We start from the raw sequence: 26,070 nt of genomic DNA, 5'->3' as shown, positions 1-26,070 counted from the left end.
AAGCAAGAGAAGAATGGGTGGGATTCTTCTCTCCATCCTATAAACCACCTCCTACAGCTACACAGGGATTCAACAGCATACACACACACACACTTTTTATTTATGTGGCATATTCGTCCTCCTACAAATGTCATAGTCAAAGAAAAGTGTCCCTCTTTTTAAAAATTATAGAATTACTGAGATATTCCAAATACTTTCATTAAGAAATGGGGAAACTGAAGCACAGAGAGATTAGCCTACAATGTACAAAATAGCTTTGTGAGTTGGTGTAAAGAGCTGAGATTTGAATCCAGGTTCAAAGTTATTAGGAATGATATGTGGGCTACTTTTTTTAAGCCCTTCTATAACTAGAGACATTTTGCGTGAAAAGGCTGGGATTTAGTTTCTGATCAATGTGAGGAAACACAAGGTGAAGAGATTAGTCAACACAAGTTGAGAGTGATTAATTATTTTATTCTTAGTTCTGCCGCAGTAATATTTGCTAGCATTTGCTGAGTACAGTGCTCCATATGCCATGCTTTGAATTTCACATGCATTGTCATCTTTATTCAACAAAACAGTCCAGGGAGATAAGCACTATTACTATCTCATTTTACAATTGAAAACAGTGTGGCTCAGAGACGTTAAGTGATTTACCTATTGTCTCACACACTAGGAAGCAATGGAATGGGAATTGAACCCAGGCTGTCTAGTTCCAGAGCACTTACTCTGCTCTATTCCTTCTTCCATGGGTCTCTCTGCTGATGAAGGCAAAGTCAAGGTCACAGAAACTTGGAAGAGTTTAACCATATTAGCCATTCCCATCAAATAACTACTTTCTTCTACCATATAACTTGTCTTGCATAAATTTTTTAATTAAGTGGGTAACCAGCATCTCAGTCCCCTCACTTGTGAGAGACTCAAGGATGAAGCCTTTTTAACCACAAGTGCTTTGTGGCTTAGCCACTGGAAACCCTGCCTGGCCAACCTACAGTGCCTTCCAGCCTTCCACCTCTGCACTTGCTTTTACCCTCTACAGAGGGGAATCTAGTTAATCAGGAAAGAAACTCCCTTGAAAGGCAAACAGTGAGTAGAGTGTACTGATGGTGGAAAACAAATGGCTCTTGGTACCATGTTATGGAAATTATCTCACTTAGGTAGATAAAGGAGCAGAGTGAGCCCAGGTGGCACTGGTGAGCCCCCCTCCATTACACAGCCCATTCGTGACGTGTGCACCAGCCTCTCTGAGAAAACTCCAACCCTACCCTCAGCACTCTCAGAAGCAGACTGTCCAACACTCGAGTGGCGCTCTGTGCTTCACTGCACCCCACCATGGCCGTGACCGCCTGCCAGGGCTTGGGGTTCGTGATTTCGCTGCTCGGGATAGCAGGCATGATCGCTGCCACCTGCATGGACCAGTGGAGCACTCAGGACTTGTACAACAACCCAGTGACAGCCGTGTTCAACTACCAAGGGCTGTGGCGCTCCTGTGTCCGAGAGAGCTCCGGCTTCACCGAGTGCCGGGGCTACTTCACCCTGCTGGGGCTGCCAGGTAAGGTTCCGGGTGCCTGGCAGGCTGCCAGGGGAGCCTGGAGGTGGAGAGGACACTGCGGCCTTGTCAGGGGGACAAGAGGGATCGTTGGGGTGGAAGGAGCTGCGATTCACTTTGACAGGGGCAACTGCCACCACCATCAGTGTCGGAGCAGGAGGGCAGGAGCCTTGGCAAAATGGGCTTTCTGGAAGTGTCAGGACTCCCAGTCACTTACCTAGATGGTGTCCAATTCTTCCCAAGGGACACATATAAAAAATAATAATAATAACTAGTATGTCAGCAATGGCATTGAGTCTCAATCACTCATAGGAACAGGGCTCGGGAGGTCCAAGCTATACCACCTCCTACCTTTAGCCTCAAGACTTCGCCTGCCTGAGGTGAGGACAATGCACATACTGAACAGAGTCCCATCTCCAGGCCCTATTGTGCCTTTCATTCAGAAATGAGGACATCCTCCACTAGGGACTGGAGAGCAGACAAACCACTCCCATATCCCTTTGTCCTTGTTGACTCTCGTTAGTTCTGGGGCTGGGCCTCAAAATTCTTCCCGGCAACCCACTCTTGGGAGACTTTCTCACCCCAGATGCAAAATATCCAAAACCTGTCCACATAGGTGGCTAGAGGCCACAGCAGAGAGAACCAACCTGCGCCTGACCTCCTGGGGCACGCGGTGCCTGTAGTGACATCTGAGGGGTTCATACTCCTTCACAAAGGGGGAATAATAGTAACTCATTCACTAGCACTTGAGCAAGCAATTGTCTTGCAATAATTTGTGTACTCTCCACAACCACCCTGTGGGTTTGGGACTATGATCACCACTTTAGAGACAAGAAAACTGAGCTTAAGTAACTCACCCAAGGTCACGTACAGACGGAACCAGGGCTCTGTCCTGTCCTGAGTGCACCTACACCCAGGCACGGAGCCTCACAGGAAGCCCCGAGGCTCTCAGACGTTGATCTCCGGACACAAAACATAAATCCCCAGTGCAAAGACATCTCTCCTGCCCTCATGTCTTGCCCAACCCTGGTGCCAGGGCTCCACACAGACTCTTCTTTGAGGGGGACTTGGACTAATAACAGCTGCAAAAACCCTACATTCATTTTACCGATGAAGAGACTATAAATCAGAGAAGCAAAGTGAATTATTTGCCCAAGCTCCCAGAGCTAAAATCAGGCCAGACTGAAACTGCCTGTCAGACTTTCTCTTCAAACTTGGGATTTTTCTGGGAAAATCCTAAAAAAAGATAGTTTTGAGCAGTGTTTTCCAAATAAAATTTTGTAGGAAGCCCTTTTAAAAGAAAATTATTCTTGCAGAACCTTGATGTTGATTTAAATTATACAATGTAACTTTAATATATATAACAATATAGATTTAAATTCCTTAGGTATATAACTCTTACACAAAAAACTAGATTTGCAAATATGATATAAATAATATTAAAAAGCTAATAAACTCAAATTTAAAAATTAATTTAATGTGAGGGATAGAGTTATTTGCATTTGCAATTTAACAGGACAAAGGTACAGCCTCAAGTCTAGTTGTGTATTTCACCCATTTCAGGGTTTTGACTTCAAATTATGGATGCAGATTCTCTATTCACAAGAGTTTGTTTTACAAAATGGTGTTAATAACTTCAAGGTAATCACACTTTACACTTCACCACAACCCTGTGAAAGAATAATCCTCTTATGTCTATGGTAAGAGGTGTCTGTGACTTGAAAACCTAAATTCCAGATTAATTAAATGCAAATAATATATTTTAAAAACTGTTTAAATCTTGTAAAAAATTTCTAAAATATTTTCTTTCTTCTAAGTGGAAAATAACTTTCTAAGCATAGAAACAATGGGGGAAAACATAAAGGAAAAATGAACTCATTTGACTACATCATTCAACAAATATTCATTGAGCACATATATTTACCAGGCATTGAGGAACGTTTAAAATGAAATACATTGTATATTTCTTTCCTAAAACCATGACCAAAATTAAAAAGCAAATAAGCAATAGGAAAAGATATTTTTAGTAACCACAGTAGTGTATTAAGATCCTTAACAAATAAATAGTTCATCTACATTGAAAAGAAAAATGATAAAAATGTCAGTGAATACATGAGGAAGAAGTACAAAGTGACAATTCAAGAAAAGAGGAAAACAAATCCTTCATAAGCATTGGTTTAAAATAAGATATTGACATATCAATCATTTTTCTTGGTATACTAATTTGACCTTTCCCTAATTCCTAGCTATACTATTTTATGTTGCTATTTGTCCTACCATTTTTGTCTAATTACAATGGATGGTGTTATATTAATATTTCTGAAAAGCTGAAAGAAAAAGCAGTGGAAATGTTTTCTCCAATGTGAAAAATAATATAAGCTCCTGGAAACATATAACCTGAAATGGCACTGCCAGAGCCATAGTTGAAACTGAGGGGCAGAGGGGATGATTTCCCGGAGGAGAGGGGCAGAAATTTTGCTCCATTTTAAAAGTGATTAAGCAAAGTTGCACCAACCCTCATTATTGTTAAATAGAATCAAACCAGAATGTATCCCATAGTTGTGCCTTTTGGCTTTGATATGTTTCCACAAAGCCTGTTGCCACGAACAATTCGGAAGTCAGATTACCCTCTGTGGACCGTCATTCACTCGTTTGGGTAGAGACAGCTAAAGCGGTGGTCTGCTCAATCAGAGCACAGAAAACTCTCCAGGAAGCAAAACATTCCATCTTTCAGGTGTTATAGGACAAGTTATTATTTATTTCACATAGAAAAAGTGTGTATACTTAACGGTTTCTTCTCGTTCAGTAGTCTGCCTAGTTAGAGATAGGTTTAGTTTATCCTTTAAAATTAACTTTTCTTTCTTCCCCCAAATAAAGAAGTCATTGTCACCATTTCAATCCAAAAAGAAACCTTAATTCATTATTTATTACCTGAATGACTTTTTCACTCCTGTCTTGAAATGTTTGATAAAAACATTTGCAAAGAGAAATGGGGAAAGGGGAGAATTGCCGTGAGTGAGAATAGAGCATTTGAAATCACCTATTTTTTTTAAAATTTTTCCATTTTCAATCTATTATTTTGGTGGCATTGGGGGGGGTAGACAAATGTCACAAAGTGAGCATTAGAAACCAAACTGAGAGATCTCTTTGTAAAATAAAATTAAATTTAAAAAACTGCCCTTTCAGATGATGTAAGAGTAAAATGAACTCCGCCAAGTGGCAGAATCATCCCTGAATTATTCCAACATTTTCTGATCTAATCAGTTGATCCCTATCCACCAGCAAATACCAGTGTCTCCCCCTGTACATGCCCCACACATACATTCCAGACTTGGGCCTGGCAGCTCAGTTTGGGGGACACCTAGCAATCGGCACTATTTCACTTTGAGTCTTATGACTCTTGCTTTCTCATTTGGGGATTTCTGGCTCATGCTTTGTTCTCCACAAAACTGATCACAGACCCTAAATTAAGTGTTGCCTTCATTCAAATTAGAGGGAGAACCACCATGTTTGCTTTCTGTATTTGCTGGGTATGAAGCCGTGGGAGTGGTGGCTGAGTACAACCAAGATAACATTGAAATGTCCAGATGCACAGGGCATGTTTCCTGGAGAATTACTGTAGAGGTTAGAGATTTGTGTGTGTGTGTGTGTGTGTATGTGTGTGTGTGTGTGTGTGTGTGTTTCAGGGCATTGAAATCCAGATTCAGGGTAAGTCTAATAAAAATGTCTCTCAATTCTGAGACCAGACATGTATGATCAGAAGGAAGCAGCAGGTCAATCAATTCTCCAACAGAGTCCAATAGTGTGGAAAGAATAACACACTGGTCTCTTCAGCTGTCTCTTTTTCGTGATTACACAATTCTTGATATTTTGACCACTTATAGTGAAAGTTTTTCTGCAAAATGTAAGAGACAGTGTGTGAGACCCAAAGTGTTCTAGTTTATTTGCCATGTTACAGATGAAGAAACTATAACCTGCCATGTCTAAGGAATTTGCCCAAAAAGCACCCACCTCACAGTGAGTTGTTGATAGTGTTCATGGGGAGATCCTAGGTCTCCCCATGACCAGGTCAAGGCCCTTTGACCCTGCCAGCCCCAGAGCCCCCTCTCACCTTTGTGGAACCTTCTCTGTCTGATACATGGTCCTGACAGGTTCTTGTGGCATGAGTGAGAAGGTGAGATGGAGGTTGGTGGGATGCCTTCCTTCTTCTCATCCCAGGCTAATATCTGTAGACTGAGAGCATATCTCTAGGACTTGGCTTCCTCTTCTCAAAAGTGGGGACAACTTTTCCTGTCCCCTCCATTCCATATGGAATTAGAAAAGGAACAGCGGAATGGAAGTTGAGGTGAGAATTGTCTCAACTCTGCCATTCACTCTTAAAGCATCTCTTCAAGGTGCTTGGACAAGGACTTTAACCTATTGTGCCTCACTCAACTCACCTAAAAATAATAATAATAATAAGGATAACAATACCTGCCTTACCCATTACTGTTAAATCAAAATGTGAAATTCAAGTGAAAAGTGGCTTATGAGTTGGGAGGAGGAAATGTAAAAGTCCAGTCTAAGGTGGAACATAGTGGATGATTCCTGGACTATTTTAAGTGAAGTCAGGAAAAGTGGTCTCCCATCCATGAGGAGCAGCTTAAAGGAAGGGCTCACGGGGGTTCTCGATGGTGGCCATGTCAGCTCTCTCTCCCGCTGGTGGCGTGTTGAGGGTGGGGTGGGAGTTGGGGATGGGTGGGTACAGCCTTGGGGCAGGGCATCCTTCTGTCCCCTCAGTCCACTCTGCTCTCAACCCAGCTGGGCCTGCGCGGCTCAGCAGGACAAGTGCCTCTTGGGGCTGCTTCCCTAACAAATGAAAAAATAATGTGCCCTTGAGCCAAGAGTGAAACTGAACTATCTAAGGAAAACACTGTGAGCAAACACTGAGAGCGGAGGGAAACCATCTGATTAGAGGAGCTCCCCTAGGAACACACTAGGTCCACGTCTTGCCCAGGAGGAAGGCGGCAGCTTCTCCCGAGGCAGTGGCCAGAGGGCGAGGTGGCTGAGGCCATGTCTACCACCACATTACAAGTGGTGGGCTTCCTCCTGTGCAGCCTGGGACTGGCGGGCTGCATCGCCGCCACGGGGATGGACATGTGGAGCACCCAGGACCTGTACGACAACCCCGTCACCTCTGTGTTCCAGTACGAAGGCCTCTGGAGGAGCTGCGTGAGGCAGACCTCAGGGTTCACCGAGTGTCGGCCTTACTTCACTATCCTGGGCCTTCCAGGTAGGCACCGCCTGGCAGCCTGGGGCAGGACCAGGTGAGCCGGGGAAGGGGCTGTTGGCTCTCCCTGCAGCCAGGAAGTCACAGGATGGGAGAGAGCCACACTCTCACCTCTGAGCACAACCCTTGCAGCTTTGGCTTAGAATAAAAGGTGCAATAAGAGGAGAAGTTGGCTCTGTGTTAAAAAGGGTGATAATCACAGATATACCATAAGGAGAAAATTAGAGAATTCATGCTCCAATCAATGGGCATTGCTAGCAAAGAAGAGGACATTAGAAGAGTGGGTCTATTTGAAGGACATCCTCATGATAAGTAGAGTAAGTTAATGTTTCTCAGCTAGAAAATAAAGTGCGTGCATGTGTGTGTTTGTGTACTTGCTCCTGCCTACACACACATGGGAGTAAGAAAGAAGGCTAGTCAGTATTTTGTTATAGACAAAAAAAGTTTATGGAGAGCTGATTTAATTTCATTTTAAATTCCATTCAATCTTTCTTTGACAACTTGAAGTCTCTGTGGGTGTCCAAAACAAAAGCCATAAAAACTTATTGCCATTAAATTATAAATACCCTTTTTCTGCATTTGTGTTGAGAAGTTCTGGTATACATTCCCTAAATATTAATGCATATTCAAATATATATAATTATAGATATGACACTCTTTCACCCATGAAGATGAAATAAGTTAAAATGCTGCTTTTAATATGGACAATTACTTCAATATGCATCATAGCAACTTTGCATTCTGAGTATTATGGGAACTCTATTTGCTTTTGATTTTCTTTAAAACAAAAAGAAAATAAAAGGTGAAGATTATCAATGGCTCCAGGGGGTAGCCAAGATGTGTGTGTGCTGGGGAGAAGGGGACAGTGCTGTTTTCTTTCTCTTTGAAACAAACACCTTATAAACAAGTGTATGGAAATACATCTGCACAAAACTGTTAAAAAGTCTGAGAAGCCCTTGAAACTGACTTGTGAAGAGCAATTCAATTAATTCATCTTCATTTTCAGAAAGAAATAGAAGATGGGTGAGAAGATAGAAAAAAATGTTTATTCAGATCCATTTTGGGAGCCACTGGTATTGTGGGACCAACAGGACCATCAACTTCATGGAAAGATCTGCCTAAGGGAGCAGGGGAAGTAGAATCTGGTGAGAGAGAAGGAAGCCAGGACTACTGGAGAGGAAGGGATAATGCGACAAGGAGGAGGGGATAATACTACTGTGTGAGCGGAGAGGTCAGAAGTGAGAGATGCAAGAACCATGGCTTGTTGAGTTGCTAGCTAAACCTAATTTTAACTATTAAATGAAGACAAAGACCAATCTCATATTCAATACTAAAGCATGACATCCCATACTTCATGCTCAATGACCTCTTCCCAGGGCTTCTCCACACTTTATCAATCTCTTGCTCACTTGGTCTCACAGTTTCCCCATGTGGGGTTCCCAAATGCTTCCCACTCTTCTAAATTGCCCACCCCATCACTGCAGGCCTCACTTGTCACATTTCACAACCCACACACCTTCCATGGTTCCCCAATCCCAGCTTAATTAGGTACAGTCATGGCAGCGGACACCCATGCCCTCCTATTTCCCTCACCTACCTTCCCTGACCTTTTCTACCACTATCCTTCTTCCCCATTCCCATGCTTTATTCATAGCAAGCTTCTTCCTGTTTCTTTACTATACTCTGGGCTTGGCCTTGGATACCTACTGTCCTCACCACCTCAAATGGCCCCCTCCACCACCCTGACTTCCATCTCTACAAATCTTCCTCTATGCAAGGTCCAGCTCAAATACCATCTCACTCCTGAAGCCCCATCACACCCCCAAATTGAATGGGATCCCACAAGTCTCTATTCCAACCCCTGAACACTCTGACAGCATTGAACATATTCCCCCTCTTGACACTGCTCACAAGTCCAACAAGAAGCATTTATTGCATACTCACAAATAGGACACAACACAAAACTAGCCCTATCGGCTCCTGCAAACCCAATGGAAGGGACAGCCCTGTGCCTAAACATCAAAGCAAAGGCAAAATGTGTCATGGGGCTTTGACACAGGCATTGGGGAGAACCAGGAGGGCAGTGGTTGCTCAGTAGAAGGAGTCAGGAGGGGATGGAATCAGGGAAGGCATCACTAATGGGTTCTATTTGAGTCCAAACTCTGTCTCATTAACTGGGTTTTTAGTACGTTTGTATTGTTCAGCTTCTGTATCGCAGATAAGAATTCCTTCCCCAGGCTCGAGCACTGGACCTAGTACACAGAGACCACTGAGCAAATGTTTCATTAATTAAATTGAACTGAATAATAAGAATAATTCTTTTTAAGAATTCATGTGAGCCATGTGAACTAAAAAAAAAAAAAAAAAAGTTTTCCCCAGAAAAGGATTGTCTTTGTACTACAATTTATTTATTTTTTTTGCTATCAGGGCTCCATGCATGGAAAAGGACCTAGTCCTCCTTCTACCTCAAACAGATTCATTTATGCATTCAATCATGTATTCAACAAATATCTCTTGCATGCCTACTATGTTACAGCAACTATAGGCAGTATTAGTCAGAGTAATAAATACCAGGTGCTGCAAGAAACAAACCCAAACAGATCAGTGGGTTTACAAAGGTTTACTTCTCACCCACATAAAGCCACTGTGGGACTAGCAGCCACGTCCTTCTTATAGCTACACTATTCATGGCTGTTGGGGCTGTTGAGAGCAAAGGATTAAAGGAGGCACACCACCAGCTCTTAACAGCCTCAACATGGAAGTGACACACTCACTCAGTCATAACAAGTCACATGGCCCCAGGGAGTTTGGAGATATAGAGGTGTACGGCTATTTGGTGAACACCAACTGTCTCTGCCACAGGGACTATTTGGACAGTAATTGCCTGGGCTGCTACACAGCTAAATCCTGAACACCAAACAATGAAAACCAATGAGAGTGCAAAGAAGACACACCACTGATTTTTATTCGTTTTTCAGACAAGTATTACTGAATTCCTATATGAATAAAATGTTGTCTGGTGCAAGATAAAAATTTATAATGTGCTGTTTCAGAAGCCAGACACTTCGTTGAGGGGGTGATGGGGAATCAGGGAGGAGGTGGGGTTTCAGTATTGTGAAATTTCCTCGGCACTTAAAATCAGAAAAATGTAAATATGGTCATGGAAAAGAATCATAGTTTTGATTTTTAAAATATTGATGTTTCCAAAAAAGTAAGGAGGAAGAAAAGAGTGGGGAAAGGGGGAGGTGGGTGGGGAGCACATTCTTCCTAGAGAGGAAACCCAGCTGCCCCCAAGACACCCTGAGATGTTTCACACCCATAGAGGTTGAGGTCCCAGGGTCTCTGAGAAGGGCTTCAGGGCACAGTGAGTTGGGAGGAAGGACTTCTTCAAATTTCTGAGGCCTACCAACATGAATGTCTGGTTCAGGGCACTGGAAACCGTTAGTCTCATCTCTGTCAGCCAGCTTCCAGACAGATGTCCCCAATGTACCTGTTTTGTATCTCTCACAGCATCCAGCATGGCACCCACAACAAACACTGAGAGGTTGGGGTCAGGGGAGGTGGGTGCCAGTTTCTGTGTTGTCTCCCAGGTGTGCCATGAAAAGTCAAGATGGTCTAAGCCAATGTTTGAACTGGGGCACAGCTCAAGGCAGTCACCCCAGAGCTGTAAGCCAGCCCTGCCTGTCTAGGCAAAGCAACAGGATTCCACCAACAGCCAGGAAAGACATTTCCTGGGAATGAGACTGCAGAAAGGGAGATAATTAATCCATAATTCGTGGCCATGGAGAACAGTTTCCAAAAGTGTGGGTTTAAGAGCAACCAGTCCTCATGCAGCAGGAGCAACTACAATGTAATTTGGCATCCAGAAATGCAAATATTTGTTTGATGGCTTAGACCCAGCTGACTGAAGCAGGGAGATTACTACCAGGAGGGAATAGCTAAAAAGAAACTCAAAAGCTGAAGGCAGGAGTGTAAGGAGAGGGAGCAGTCTAAGAAGGGGCAGGAGAGTGGCTGATGGACCCTTGTGGGGCTCCTGAGGAAACTGGAAGGAGGAACTAACCAGCCAGGTCCCGGTGCCTAGAGGGGACTCGACCATCAGAAGCAGCTGCTCAAAGCATTTTCTTGAGCATGACAAGGGGCCTAGAGAAGACGGACCTGAAGCAGAGGAGCTGGGTGAAATGCCTGGAGATAGTAATGCAAGTTTGCAGCAAGATGGTGGAGAGAGTTTAATTTAGAACTCAAGAGACTACCAACATCCAGCAGAGAAATAAGCCTTAAAGAACTATAAAGGCATGAGGCAGATATCATTTATAGTATTTTAATTAATAATCATAATAATCAATACCAGTTACTAAACTCTTCATATGTTAAAGCACTTTTCTTGAAAATTTTGTCTAACTTTTCATTCATCTGACAAAAATGTATCATGTCTATTTGGAACTCAGAGCAATACAATATTTTAATTCAATTCAACAAGCTGTTTTATGTAACCTACAGATAGATTAGTGAGGTAAATGTTGGTGGTAGCAGAACCGTTTACCTGTATATCACTAGCTCTGTATAATTGATAGCCCAAGATCCCCTCTCACAGTATTCTAGTCAAAGAAGCATTGCCCAGAAATTAAAACTAGCTACCATTTATTAGACAGTTTACATAGACCCTCCAGTTTAATCTTCGCAACAATACAGGGAGATGAGGTGGGAACTGAGGCTTAGAGATGGGGACAAGGTAACATGCCCAAGGTCCCATGGATAGCAGACGGAGGAAGCAGGATGTGAACTCAATGCTAAATGATGTCAAAGTCTGTGTCCTTTTCCCTGCCCCGTGTTCAGGCCTGGTCTCTGCATTCCAGCTAGTAGGGGTTGCCTTTTGAACTGAAGAGTTTGGCTTGAGCACAATAAAAGCAGACAGCAAGTCAGCATCTCCATTCACTTACAGCAACATCATTAACTAAGAGTAATTAGGAGAACTAAATTTAAAGAGTGGATGACTTGCACATCCTTCCCATTCCCCTCCCTGGAGGCAGTAGAAGGAAAGAGCAAAGGGCAATCAACAAACAGGGTGGAGAGGAGGAAACGACCTGCAAACTCATGTCCATGATACCACACACGAATAATGTTTTTTCTAATGTGTTTGAAAACATTTACACTGAATTTGGTACTGTGGCAGGACCCTAGAGTGAGAGACAGGTGAACTGGGATTGAGGACACAGCATGGCCACTTACATCTTGTGATCTCACTTGATCCATCTGTGAAATGCCGCACAATAAGGCATTTGTGTGAAAGTGCCCTGCTCGCATTTACAAGATCTAGCTCTTGGCATCATTAAATCTCACTGATATGTCTATACCATGCAAAGCTCTCAGATAAATAGTAAGGAAATTTGGTCTTCCAGATTTTTTTCTTCTCCAGCTTGAATACTTCTTACAAATCCATGTATCTAAAGTCTATTAAAGGCTCTTCTTGCTCCTTTCCCTCCCTCATCCCCTCTGTGCTCTGATCATTTACTTCACTGTTTCTCAGCCACCTTTCAAGCACTGAGAATCTTGATTTTTTCTTCCAAAATGGCTACATTTTCCCCTTTTACTTCAACATGTGGGGGAAAAAAAGTCACTGGAGAATTAGAGTATTCCATCAACCTGTCAATCATATTTACCCACACAGGCAGTGGGTTTTTTTTTTTTTAACCATGCCACATTTAGCCCAGAGAACAATTCCACAAAACCTAACATAAAAATCCATCAGGAAAAAAATACGTGACTGCTCTTAAGTATCCTGTCTAAAGGAGCCACCCTGTTTGTTTACTTCTTGCTACTGACTGAATATTTTCAGATAAAGTCTAAGGCACATTACGATTTGTGGAAACAGCTTTCTTTTCCCCAATTTCTAGTGGAAGAAACTGGTCCTAGGAGGTGAAGTAATTATAAATTAGTCAAGTTTTCAGTCAAGTTGCTTTCTCTTCTTCAAAAGAGAAGTATTTTAGTGCAAATGTGCATTTTTAAACACGTGGACAAATGTTTATACACTACTGCCCCTGTGAAGGAGATACCACCAGGATCTGAAAACATGCCCCCAAGCCAAGAGAACCTGTAACTTGGGTATAAAAGGAGGCTGTTTGCCCTGACTTCTCAATGACCAAAGCAATGCAGACCCAGGAAACCTTCTCAGCTGGTGGTGGTGGCAGTGGTGATGATGGGGCAGCCACCCACAAAGCACCAAGACCTAGAATAGACTAGTCAGGGCTGTAGCATCATTGGAGTGGTCACCCTAGAGGTGAAAGGGAAGGGCAGTGGTGATGGGAATTCACCCAACTGCCTCACTCATCAGCTAGCTCCCATGTTCATTGCCAGCCAGACCATGGGGTTCCATTTTCCCAGATATACCCCACCCCCAACTTGGTACCACCAAGTCCAGGACTTTCCCTTCCTCCTCTCTGTAAACCCTTATTCCCCTCTTGGCCACCACAATCCCACATGTGTGTCTATGTCAAATCCTCAATCGTATTTTATCACCATGTGAGAGGATTCGGGTTTGTATACAGCTATTACAAGCCAAAGACGTGAGGTTGGCAAGGAGAGGAAACTGACGTTTATTGAACCCGGCTTAAGTTTTACGCTGATGCCAAGTAGCATCCAATTCTCAAATCTTTATACAGGAGATACCTTTATCCCACTCCAGAATCAAGTGAGGTTCAGCTTCAGTGAGGTTAAAGGACTTACCTAAGGACACTCAACTGGCATTGCATCACCAGATAGAAAGGACTTCCATGTTGGTCAGCTCGGCTGTCTGGAGAATCTAGACTTGTCCTCCTTGTTCTGAAGGTCCTTTCCTCTAGGGTCTGGCCTCAGCCTTCCCTCCTCTGGACCCCTCTCTTTCAAGCTTCTCAGCCCTTTCTGCCTCCAGTCTGGGGCCAAGCTGTGCCTCAGAGTGTGGATCCTTGCCCACCACCACCCCCGGTCCAGGTCTGGTAAAATTGCTGTCTCATCAGCCCAGCCCCCTGCCAGCTCAGTGGTGTTAGTCCCTGGGAACTCTCTTTCTTCTCAGCTCCCCACTTCTCAACACCTCCTCCTGAGTCCTTCTTGAGGGCTATTTTTCCACATTACTTCTTGAAATTTCATATTGTTGAACAATTAAATGAAGATACCTGTGTGTAGTTCCCATATTTCTTTAATATTCTTTAATATTTCCTTAAAAAGCTCCCCCAGGAGATTCTAAGACACAGAATAGAATCCCCATTCTATATCTTTAGAGGTCATTGAAAGAGGAGTCAGTGAGACCACCTCCTCTGTCCGTCCATAATCACTTTGGAAGAGGAGGCATTTTGCAACCGGGAGAGAATGCTCTGTTCCCATTTTTCTGTTTGCTTCTTTTAGCCCCAATTCTACCCACCCTTCAAGTCTGATAACGCCTCATTGTTCCTGGGGAAGAATGCTGCAGCCACACCTTTGCTGCAGGGAATCAGTCTACAGGGCCCTTTGACTCTCCTGTTATCAGCTGATAAGCCTATGCCTCTTGATCAGACTATCAAACAGGCAAAGTAGCTAAAAGAGAAACCTACTTGCTTTGGGGGCTATTTCTCTGGTTACCTACCAATGGAGAACAATTAGGATTCTAAATGGTAGTCTCCTCTGGCTGGAAGGGAAGCTCAGCTCTCCGCTCTACATCTCTGTGGGCATTACTGGCCATAGGGGTTTTCTAGGAATGAGAGGTGGAGCACAAATCCTCCAACTTCCCAATACGTGTCTCCATCACAGCTGCCACCCTCAGAAGAGCTCTCTGCCCAAAGTAGAGCCATCCTTCCAGGCCCACAGCCCTGGCTCTGATAGTGCTCCCACAAGATATAAGCAATGTTGTATCTTTTCCAACCCCAGGCTAGGGAAAAGCAGTAGGAACAAGCTGCAAGGTGGTTTCCAGAAATAAAAGGGAGCTCACAGTCAGGGTGGACACTTCTTTCAAAGCAAGAGCCAGGAAAGAAGAGCGAGCAGGAAAGTAGTGAGGCCTGGCCATGCAAACCTGACTCAACAGAGGCCAGAGGTGACTCTGATCGCCTGGGACAAAGGCTGACCGGGACAGGCTGGCCAGAGCTCCTGTACCCAAGGGCTCCTGTGGCACACCAGCAGCTAACTCATGTCAGGCAAGCCCAACAGTGCACCTCCCACCCACCAGCATACCATCCCTTCTCATCAGAGAAGGCTGCACACCTCAGCCACTGCCACGGCACATATTTGAAATGGTTTCAGGAACAAATATTAGAAGCACTCAATCAAAGGAGAGTCAGTGACCCCACCCTTGCCAAGGGCCCAGGATAAGTATGATTTTCTATAGAATGAGGAAGGGGCATCCTTTATCCTACTTGGTTAATTATTTTTTTGTTTGTTTGTTTGCCTGGTTGGGGTTGGTTCCCTCTTTAGTTGGTTTTTAGCTTGCCTTTTTTGTTTGTTTTTAACCAAATGCCTTGTCTTATGCTTCTCAAAAGAGATAAATGATTTTGTTCTCTAACTAGGTTAGGGCTTATAAAAGCAGAACTACAGTAGTTTTTTAAACATCACATCAGTTTCCTGAGCAGATCTGAAGTTGGTAGGAGGCCCCTGGGGACAAGTTGGGGGGAAAGTCTATGTCCCTTCCTTTTCTCATATATCCCAAGTTCTGGTAGTAACATTCCAAACCAGAACTCTGCAGATGTTTCCTGAAGACTGGGGCCACCCCACAAATGTTCTCTGTACAACTGTTCTGAACGATAAAAAGCAGGCTTGTGGTTTAGCTACATGTGTGAGAACTAGAAGAAAACCATGAGCTAGCACCACAAAATGGTTCTTTCGTGATTACTCAGCCAAGATACTCCAAAAGTGGTAAGAAGTTTAAAGTACAGGACCCCAGGAGAAAATCTAACCTTACCAGGTTGTAAGCAGCTTGAATGCAGTTTCTCATGAAACTTTATACCTGCTAGAACATCTGGCAGAGGGTTTTGCAGTGAATTAGAGCTTAAAAATACTCACTGAGTGAATTAATTGATGCTTGGGTGAATGTATGAATGTGTTAATGTATGACTATGAGAGTACACCAACATGTGCTGGTATGAATACATAAAGGTGTAAAAGAATACACAAGCAGATGACATATGTTTGCATTTGTTAAGGAGAAAATGAATGGGGTATTTGTTCCAGTATCCTCTGGGGCCCAGAAAGCCACCAGGCAAGGCTTTGGAGGACAGAGGTGACACACTAGAGCCCACCTATATTAGGAGTAAGTTACAGGGGCCATTCCAAGGCTATTATCATAAGTTCTGTGTCTTCCTAGGGCCACCACGGCTCTAGCATCAGAACTCAGCTGGCATGTCCAGGGAGCCAATGTTACCAATTATCCCAGAAATGGTCATGTCCAGGAAGAATGGTCCATACCATGAACCAAAATGTTTATCCTGAGAATACAGTTGCCAGTGGGACCAAGACTGATGGTGGCTACTTGTAGAAGAGAAACAAAGTTAGAATCAGGAGTTTCCTTAGGGAGTAGAGAATGTGATTCAAGTGAATGGAGGTCAGTGGCGTGGAACTGGAGAAGCCAGATAACATTATCTCTGCCACGGGAAAATACCTGGTGAGAAGGCTACTGGGGCCTTGATCCTCAGACACTGCAAAAGGCTCCTTAACACACTCTGCATGATCCATCTCTCCTATACCAATATTTCTCTTGACCCAATTCTTTCATCATGGCAGATTGCTTTGTGATACCGTAGAGTGAATAAGCTGGCAGCCCCACTGACGTCAGCTGTATTTCAGATGGAAATCTTTCCAAGGTGACTGGAAAGAGTGCCCTCCCAGGACTCCTGGAGAAGATGGGAATGCTCTGAAATAATCTCCCAGGACAGGTTGTTCCCTGAGATGATTTGGAAAGAATGTTCCTTTATACATTCTTAGCATCCATTTGAAAGGATGACTTTTTTGGTTGAATCTCCAGGTTTGGAGGATACATTCTGTTAGGAACCTACAGATCCCTGTACCTTGACGGCAGCCAGAACCTAGCAGGAACCACATCTTATACCTGCAGCTACTGGAGACAGACTTCCCTGATGCTCTCTGTAGTCTGAAGTACAAACATTCTGCATAAAAGTCTCATCTCCCCAGTTTGAGTCAGATGTCCATGGCCTCATCAACTGTGACCAAGAGGTGGAGAATTAAATCATGGCCTGAAAGGTCTAGGTCAACAGTGCTACTCAAAGTGTGGCCTGGGGACTGAGCTGGCCCATAGACTGCTACTCATCTGAACAGTTCCGGTACCAAAATTGAGAGTAAACATTTCTAAATTTTTATACCAACTTGAAATTTCTGTGACATTCAAACATGTGATTTTTTATTTATTTTATTTTTTTAGTTAGAGAAGTTGTAGGTTTACAGAAAAATAGTGTAAAAAATACAGCATTCCCATATACCCCAGGGTAACAATTTGTGACAGATTGGAAATTAAAATTTGTTAATCATTCTTCAGAGCAAACAGTTTTAAAAGCATTGATGTAAAACATGGCAGCTCTTTCAGGAATCATGTGGCTAAGTAAGGAAATGGGGATATACTAGGAAGATTGGCATCCAGCAAATTTTATCTCTATAGTTTTTCAGCTCCTGCTTTACCAGAACTACTTCCTTTCCCTCTGGAAGACACTGAGAACTAATTTCTCTACCTTTTGTAAAATTCATCATGCTCATAGTTGACATGCTCAGTGACTGCCTTTCCCTATTTCCTGTCTTCAGCGTGAGCTCTGTGAGGGCAGAAACCAGGCGTGACCTGTTAACTACTGTCATCTCCATGCCTAATAATGGGAGTTTAGTAAAACTTGGTTGAGATAAGTCACTGACTTTAAAAATGTACTAGAAACAACTGTGAATATGCCTGGAGACAAGGCCACTGAATTTCACCCCAGCATGCACGCCTGTCCTTGGGGTGATAGGCAAAAAGTCTTCCTGGAAATGATAAATTGTGGTTGTGTTAAAGACAAGAGATTGAAACAGTGACTTTATATGCACACCTGAAACCTACAACTCACCAGTAACCTAGTAGTCCCTTTGGAAAGTGGGGAAAATACAGTACCCTGATTATATCACTTAGTTACCTTGGCTTTATTGTGTGCTATAAATGAATACTGGGTTTTCCTAATGTGGACAGAACTATATGAGGCATTGTGCCCATATGGGAAAAACTAGAGAAGAAGGAGGTTTGGGTTAGAAGTCAAGACTATAGAGTTTTACTGTAAGCTCTCTATATGATTTGTAATGACACCTTAGACAAGCCATTCCCACCCCCACCCCCCGAACCCCAGATTATCGAGTTGCAAGATGAGGAAAATGAAATAGATAAGTTCAAGGGCCTTCCCAGATCCAACCAGCCATAATTTTTCACCCTATAAATACCTGTGTGTATGTCCTCTGGGCCTTTAACAATTAGAGGACTGTTAGAGATGTGTTTTGCATTCCCCTGTGATTCCATATCCCTTGACAATGACAAGGTTCACAGTTTATGCATTTACTTTATCCCAACCATTTAGTGCTAGTCAGTTGTGACCACTTTGTTTTATTAGACCAGCGCCTAATCAGTCATGTGAATGTGGCCTCATCTGTGTGCTTACATCTTGCCCCTTGTCCCGCAGCCATGCTGCAGGCGGTGCGAGCCCTGATGATTGTGGGCATCATCGTGGGTGTCATCGGCCTCCTGGTGTCCATCTTCGCCCTCAAGTGTATCCGCATGGGCAGCATGGAGGACTCTGCCAAAGCCAAAATGACGCTGACCTCTGGGATCATGTTCATTGTCTCAGGTACAAAAGGAGCCTGGGCTCCCCACTCCCAAATGTGCTTCCAGGAATGAAAAAAGCAAAAGTCAGCTGGAAGAGGAAACCTGACTCCTCCCTCACTATTGAACATGTTCAGAGCTTTTCCCACTGGGATGCAAGTTTGGAGGCCCAATTATACTCTACAGCATCATCATGAGTGCTAAGGTCCTTCTTAGCTGCCCATCCATTATAAAAGCTTCTCAACCCTAAAATAGTCACCTGACTCCATCCCTAAAAGAAACAAAGTGATTTTAAAAGAATAGCTCTTGACACCATCAAAGGACTAGGCCAAAAATATTTGAACTATTGACCTCTAGTCCCAAAATGGGTGGAAAATCTAAGTATACATGTACATAAATCCTTCTGCAATTAGTGAGATGTGGGATTCTGAACCCCAATGTCCAGCACATAATGGGAATTCAACAATCAATGCTTGGACTGACCATTCTGTTATAGGAATGGAATATTCTGCAGCCTGCTCATCTAAGCTCATTTAAGCACAAGCTAACAGAAACATTGTCAACCCTTTAAAGCTGATTCAGGATTTTTCTCATTCTTTGTCCACAGGTCTTTGTGCAATTGCTGGAGTGTCTGTGTTTGCCAACATGCTGGTTACTAACTTCTGGATGTCCACAGCTGGCATGTACTCCAGCCTGGGTGGGATGGTACAGACTGTTCAGACCAGGTAACCTCCTAATCTAGTAGGGCTCAGTATTCCATGGTGAATGTTGTCCTAAGTATCTGATTAAACACATATGCCTCATGTGACTGCCAGTGCCTGAAATAGCAAAAATTTATCAGAAGCAGCCATGCCTTATCATAAATCAACAATGATCTATAAATTCATAAATGTCATTTCAGTGAAATATCCTAGGTGATGTGGATTGGAGCTGATTTTACATTTGCATTGAAATACAATGGCAGCTCATGGTATTTATCTAACACTCTTACACAGGCCCCATTGTGTTGGCGATGAAACAGACACTAGGAACCCAGGCATGTAAATGAGCCACAACCTACGTTTCTAGTCCATGACAGGATTCTGGCTAGGGAACAGGTAAAAGCTAGAATAGAAATGAGCAAGGTACAGTATAGATGAGAAAAGTGATGCTTCTGCCTTCTGCAGCTATTTCTTTCTCTCATCCATTCATTCATTCATTCCACAAATGTATTGAGCACCTGCTGTGTGCCAGGAACCGTTCAGCATGCTCAGGTTACTGACTGAGTCCCAACTCTCATGGAGGTTATGGTCTAGCAGAGGGAGATGAAACTCCTTTATAATTTGGGCTCTGGTGGAAGAAAGAACTTCATGTCTTCATTTAGCCACTTCAAAGAAATAGCAAGAAGTAGCAGCAAATTCATGAAGAAGAAAGATCTCATTCTGGGAGCACAGCAAAAACATTATACCAAATGACCCTGCAGCTCCAGAGTGGGTGCAATTGGTATTTCTCCGGTCACATCAACATGGGGGTAGAGACAAGATGTGAGGATGTAATAAATCCGTTACTCCCTGGCTCCCCAAAACTCCCATCTCATCCATGTTCCTGCTTTGTTTCGAGAATGAGAAGGATGTGGTCCTCATAAGCTGCCCTCATTCTCCTCCATCTTCCTCCCATGGTGTCTTGGTTGCAAGACCAATTAGAAGTACACAGAACAACTCATCCAGTTGTAGCACTGAAAGCCCCTCATCCTGGGAAACTCCTCAGTCACAGGTCACTCCACTTAGAAGGAACACACCCTGCTCAGAGTTTCTGGGTACCTGGTGCTGCTGCCCTGCCCAGAAGAGCCATCTTCCATCCCCCTGGCCCCCTAAAGCCCGCCATCACCTCTCACCCCATCTCCCAAGCACCTGCTCCTGTCCCTCGGGCAGGCAGCATCAGTCCTGGGGTTAAGACTGTAAGATTCTGAAAGGCCTCCTGAACTTCTTCCTCGATGGATGGGCAGTAGCCTTTCCCCTTCCTTCTGTCTTCTCAACTTCTCTATCCAGAAGTCACACAAGACAGCCCAGCTCCCAAGAAAGATCTTGGCAGTCAACTCAATGGGGTTTTATTCTGGCACCCCTTTTGGTCCCAGGGCCCCCTCCTTCTCCTGACCTGACTCTGTCACTGCTGCTTCATGTTTCATTGGCAGAGCCTAAGTCTCAAACCAGAGCTGCAAACTGCCTGAAGAACTGCTTTGTATTAGCCTAAACATTTTGTAATATAATTTAAATTAATCACCAATATTTAAAAATTAGAAGTATCTTAGGCTGGGTTCCCTCAGAAACAGATATTGCAAAGAGGATTCATGGGTAAGCAATTTATGAAGGGAGTGCTGCCAGGAGAGACTGGTAAGGGAGAAGGGGAGACTGTCAAGGCAGGGGAGGAAGTCAAGAAGGGTATGATTTTAGGTGAAGTCTTAGGCTTAGGGGAGCTGTAGAGCACAATTTACATCCTGCTCCAGGAATTTGAATCCTGGCAATGCCACATCCTTCTTGGGCCTTTGGACAAGTTACTTAACCTCTCTGAACCTCAATTTCCTCATCTGTAAAATGGGAATGATAAATCTTACCACAGTGGGTGTTGAGAGAATTAAATGAGATAGTGGTAAAAAGTGCTTATAATATCAGTAAGTGATTGTTGTTGTTATTATTAACATTTTGCAATCACTCCACCCTCTATAGGAGTCTCAGGTACAGGGGCTCTAGCTGTGCCAGGGCTCTTAGAGGCACAGGGCTGCCCCAGGAAAGCTGCCCAGGGCCCTCAGGGGGAGGTCCAGGGAAAGGTTGATAGAGCCCCAGCTGCACTAGAGAGGACATGGGGGCAGGATGGGTTCTTAATTCCAAGACAGCAGCCCTCAAACCAAATATCATCTGCCTTTTCCCGGAAGGTAATAAAAGCAGCCTACAGATAACTTTTCTCCCACAACTTTTTGAAGGGCTGAGCCCAGTCTACCAGTCTGCCTTGTACAGTATTCTTGTTCTTCATGCTTATATTGTTTGTTTTAATCCTGCTAAAATATGACTGCTTTTTAAACACATCTAAATCACCTTATTTTCTTAGGTTGCAGAGGCCTGCACTCATAGTTCTGTCTTCCTGTTACTGGTATACGAAGTAGTGGTATAGCTCACCTTCTTAGTTTGTACAGCAGATTTTAAACTACCACCGATTCATAGTGTTTCACAAACAGCCCCAATGCTCTTTGAGAAACACAAAGGGAAACCTCCAAGGGGAGGCATCCACTGTGCTGAGCTCTCCTTTTCTGCATGGCTCTTGGAGATGAAGGTCAAGCTAACATCAAAATTCTCCACTCATGTCCTAACAGTTTTTGGCCACTGAGGATTTGGGGATGCCTCTCTCCACCATTCACAAATGTCCAGTTGGAATCAGAATCATTTTAGTCTTTGGAATTTCCTTCTCAAACAATTCTGTTCTCATGTAACTGGGACCCAGAGAGAACAGCACCCGCTATTCCCAGGCACCAGCTTTGGAGTCAGACAATCCCAGGTTAGAATTCCAGCATGGGCTAGAACAGAGTGTCAGGAAGACAGGGTCTATATTATCTTGTCCATACCTATGTCTCAATGTCAAGGCAGTGCTGGGTGCATGGTAGGAGCTCAGCAAATACCTGTTGAATAAATTAAGAAATGAATGAATGAATGAATGATCACTCAACTGAGTTTTTCTGAAGATAATGCTCCTCCACTTAGGATGGTTACAAGGATTACTTGAGATCAGGTGAGAAAAATGCTTCCTGGCTTATATAAGAACTCAAGGAATTAAAATCCCTTCAGTAGTAATAACTTGAAACTGATCCATATCTCTCAATCTTCCCTTGTCAAACCTTCAAAGGATAACCCTTTGATAGCTGAGAGAGGAGAGGAACTCCCAGAGATGTTTCTCTGAGACCAGAGATAGATTTAAATTCTATGCCTAATGGATGCTAAGGGCCCAAGAATCCCCCTGCTATTTTGTTGACTAGCGTTAGTCTCAATTCTACTCTCCAGAGACCATGACTCAGCTGGGACACAAGAGAGTGTGTGTTCAGGGGGCACAGGCAGGGTAGGTGTAGAATCCAAAAGGGCAATGGGGGCACAGGGGAGAAGGGCATGGGCAGGTGCAGCTGGATGGAGCCTGGAGACCTGGGTCAGCCGCACTGACTGCCGTCGTCTCCCTGCCCAGGTACACCTTCGGTTCCGCTCTGTTCGTGGGCTGGGTCGCTGGAGGCCTCACGCTGATAGGGGGTGTGATCATGTGCATTGCCTGCCGAGGCCTGGTGCCAGAAGAAAGCAAGTGAGTCTCCCCATTACCAAGCAATCAAACATTTCATTTGATCTGAGTGCATTTTACCTTATGGTTTGCAGCCACATGATGAGTTTACATATATGGAAGAACTTTACTGATAAAAGGATCATTGACTCTTCTCTTTGCAAGGAATCCTAAAGAACAGAACAGGGATATTTCAGCATGATCAGATTTAGATGCAATCATAATTGAAGGGGGAAAAAAAATCCTTCTAGGTTGCTTCCAGCTCCAGTATGCTGTAACTCAGTGTTTCTCAGCTGAGAGCAATTTTGCCACCCAGGACATCTAGCAGCATCTGGAGGCATTTTTGATTGTTGCAACAGGAGGGGTATATGATTCACACTGGCATCTAGTGGGTCGAGCCAGGGATGCCACTAAACATCCTCAATGCACAGAATAGCCTCTCCCAAGAAAGGAGTATCTGTTCCAAAATGTCAGTTGCACTGCTATTGAGAAACCCTGCTCTACCTCCATAAATAGGCCTGGAGCTACCCCTCTGGGCCTCAGTTACCTCATCCATAAAATGAGCAGATTGGAGGAGATGGGCTGCGCAAAGGTACCTTCCAGCTCACAAGTTCTATGATTCTTTGGCATAACTATGTCCACCCTCAGCTTCCTTTTAATTGGTTAACAGAGGGAACTCACTAGTCAACTAATAGCTCAGCAAAGTTCTAATCCAAAGAAAGAAATTCTGCTCCATCGTAGAGGCAGAAAACTAGTATCCCAAAGACTAGGGTGACCAACTGTCCTGGGGGGATTTTCTGGGACAGAGGACTTTCAGTGACAAATCTGAGACAATCCACGGTAAATGGGGGCAGCTGGTCACCCTACCAATGACATCTGCGGTCATAAAATGTTTCTTTTTCTTTCAGCTACAAGGCCGTGTCTTACCATGCTTCAGGCCACAATGTCGCCTACAAGCCCGGAGGCTTCAAGGCCAGCACTGGTATTGGGCCCAACACCAAAAACAAGATATACAATGGGGGCGCCCGCACGGAGGACGAGATGCAATCTCACCCTTCCAAGTACGACTACGTGTAGTGCTCCAAGACACCTTGGCATGGGCAGAGAAAACCTCCCAATTAGAGCTCACCCAAAAAAAACAAGGAGATTTGACCACGATTCCGTATTGCTTTTGACTCACTCAATAGTTGGAAGTTAGAAAAGCCCATTTGTGATGGGAAGCAAGATAGTCTTGGTCACATGCGTCTGTCTCTAAATATCCATCACAAATCAGCTGAATTATGAATTAGAGGCTATAGCTCAGGTACACCTTCGGTTTGGCTCTATTCTTATTTTCCAATCCTCTAGTTTGTATTTTCCAATCCTTTAGTTCCTTTTTTTTTTTTAATATAACCTTTCTAATCTGATGAATGGTTTTGAATCCCTATCAGACAGACTCTCCTCCTCCTCCCAGGCAATGAGCCCATTGATGATCCAGTTCCCAGATTGTCCCCCAGCAAAACTTTTCAAGGAAATCCTGGGAATCATTCAAAACGCTTTTTTCCTTCTTGATTTTTTGCCTTTTCCTTCCTTCCCCTCCCCCTCCAATCAATTTGGCTACTAATAATAACTAAATTGAAGGGGAAGTGACAGGGAACAATATGTGTCCGTATCTTTCCTGAGTTTTCTTGCACTGTGATCTTGGAAGTTACCTGGACCAAAATGATTTTCAGTTTGAGGAAACCAAGCCTTTTGGCTTCTGTTGGCATTCACCAATCCTGTTGGCATTCACCAATTCCAGCAAGGCTATCCCTGGTGTTTCCTGAGATCATTGGAGATCCTCTTTCTCCCAAGGCCAGAAATTGTCCCTAGAGGAGTGAGAAAAGGATTTGGGGGTGGGGTAATCTATGTCCTAAACATAATTGGAATAAATATGTATTTGTAAAATGATACATTATCTCTGTGAATTAGCCTCACTCCAGCACATCTATAGAAGGAAATGAAAAAATAATTGCTTCAATGAAGTCTATTTTGTACTTTGTAAAGTCAGTTAAATCTGAATTCCCCAAAATGCTCACTGACCTTTATTCTTCTCCTTTGAGGTTTCCTGGACTCTGATTACACAAGATAGTGTCAGTGTAAAAAAAATAATGGAACACAACAGATCCTAGGTAGTAGGTCAAAACCAGCTCTTTTAAAACAAAAATGGCAAGGCTGAATTTAATGTTGTGTTATGTTTCCAAATGGTGCATGTCTACACTTGATGGCTACGGGCACTGCCAGTTGACAATAGCATTTACTCGGCATTTTGGTCAGCTTTTACACTAAGAGCCGTTCTCTTCACTAAATTCACCTAAATTGGTCGGTTTATTCATGTTCAAACAGAACTGACAGCTCTTTGCAGCCACAGGCCTTCCTTGGGATTACATTGCTGCCCTTTCATGCAATGTAAATCCTAAATTTCCTTCTTTCAGGCCAGTCAGGATCCCATCCCAGCATCAAAGCCAGAATAGTCCCCCTAGGAAACCGAGATCCGGGCAGTCTCTCAAATCTACCAAACCAGGAAGACCCTATGACCCTGGGTGAATCTGACCATTGGGTTATTATTTGGGAAAAAAGTATTCACACCAAGACTGCATAGGAAAATGGCCTTCAATGAGATGGGTAAACACTAATAGAGCTCTGAGGATAGAGAGACTGTGGCCAGGGCAAGTCCAGAGCACAGCCCACTAAGCAGTAAGGAATTGTGTACACCAAGGGCCACAACAGTAAACTCACAGACTCTTCTCACTGACAAAGCAATGGTTTTAGTCTAAATCAGATAGGGCACTCCTAGAACTCATTACCTGAGATGGGGTAAAGGATAAATAGATAAATAAATTCAAGAGGAAAAACAACAATAAAATGGCAGCACAACCTAAGGCAGAGATTGTTAAAGGGTCTCAGGATTTGAGTTGAAGGTCAGCCCTTTGAGTTGAAGACTATGGGGAGCAATAAGCTCTCCTTCTTACCACCAGAAAGTCCCTGGTTGGGTCTAAGGCAATGAGGTGTGGCTCAGTTGAATTTTAATTAGCACATTTACTGTCTAACATGTAATTATTTGAAAGCCTCCATATAGTGTGACTGTGCTTTGTGATTTTTTATTGTTGTTCTGTCTTATTGTTTGTCTTGAGTATTGACCTGCATGTTTTAATACTTAAATATTAAAAACACTGTTATCTTACATTGGAA

At 43.6% G+C, this 26,070-nt stretch overlaps 1 protein-coding gene and 1 long non-coding RNA gene across 3 annotated transcripts; one reads left to right on the top strand and one right to left on the bottom strand.

Moving 5' to 3' along the window:
- The first annotated feature begins 1,311 nt into the window (after positions 1–1,311).
- On the top strand, positions 1,312–26,070 carry CLDN18 (claudin 18). Of its 2 annotated transcripts, none has more exons than XM_037844371.1 (5): positions 1,312–1,531; positions 18,434–18,598; positions 19,181–19,298; positions 22,774–22,884; positions 23,769–26,070. In XM_037844371.1, exons 1-5 carry the CDS (start codon positions 1,312–1,314, stop codon positions 23,935–23,937), a joined length of 783 nt encoding a protein of 260 aa, XP_037700299.1. In that variant the 3' UTR covers positions 23,938–26,070. The 2 variants fall into 2 exon arrangements, with proteins under 2 accessions (XP_037700299.1, XP_037700295.1); XM_037844367.1 differs by lacking the exon at positions 1,312–1,531 and adding an exon at positions 6,468–6,800.
- Positions 18,162–22,803, bottom strand: LOC119540280. Its single transcript, XR_005218068.1, has 3 exons — positions 22,734–22,803; positions 22,166–22,219; positions 18,162–18,635 (listed from the first exon to the last, which is right to left on the bottom strand). It is a non-coding gene; the product is annotated as an uncharacterized LOC119540280 (long non-coding RNA).

The sequence above is a fragment of the Choloepus didactylus genome, chromosome 1 (genome assembly GCF_015220235.1).
Source record: "Choloepus didactylus isolate mChoDid1 chromosome 1, mChoDid1.pri, whole genome shotgun sequence".
Taxonomy (NCBI): domain Eukaryota; kingdom Metazoa; phylum Chordata; class Mammalia; order Pilosa; family Megalonychidae; genus Choloepus; species Choloepus didactylus.
This window is presented reverse-complemented; position numbering and strand designations above follow the sequence as displayed.

Excerpts from the sequence above, each read along its gene's own strand:
- CLDN18 (XM_037844371.1), top strand. The coding sequence starts at position 1,312 with ATGGCCGTGACCGCCTGCCAGGGCTTGGGGTTCGTGATTTCGCTGCTC. Across the intron at positions 1,532-18,433 it reads CACCCTGCTGGGGCTGCCAG|CCATGCTGCAGGCGGTGCGA; the intron begins GTAAGGTTCCGG and ends CTTGTCCCGCAG. Across the intron at positions 22,885-23,768 it reads CTGGTGCCAGAAGAAAGCAA|CTACAAGGCCGTGTCTTACC; the intron begins GTGAGTCTCCCC and ends TTTTTCTTTCAG.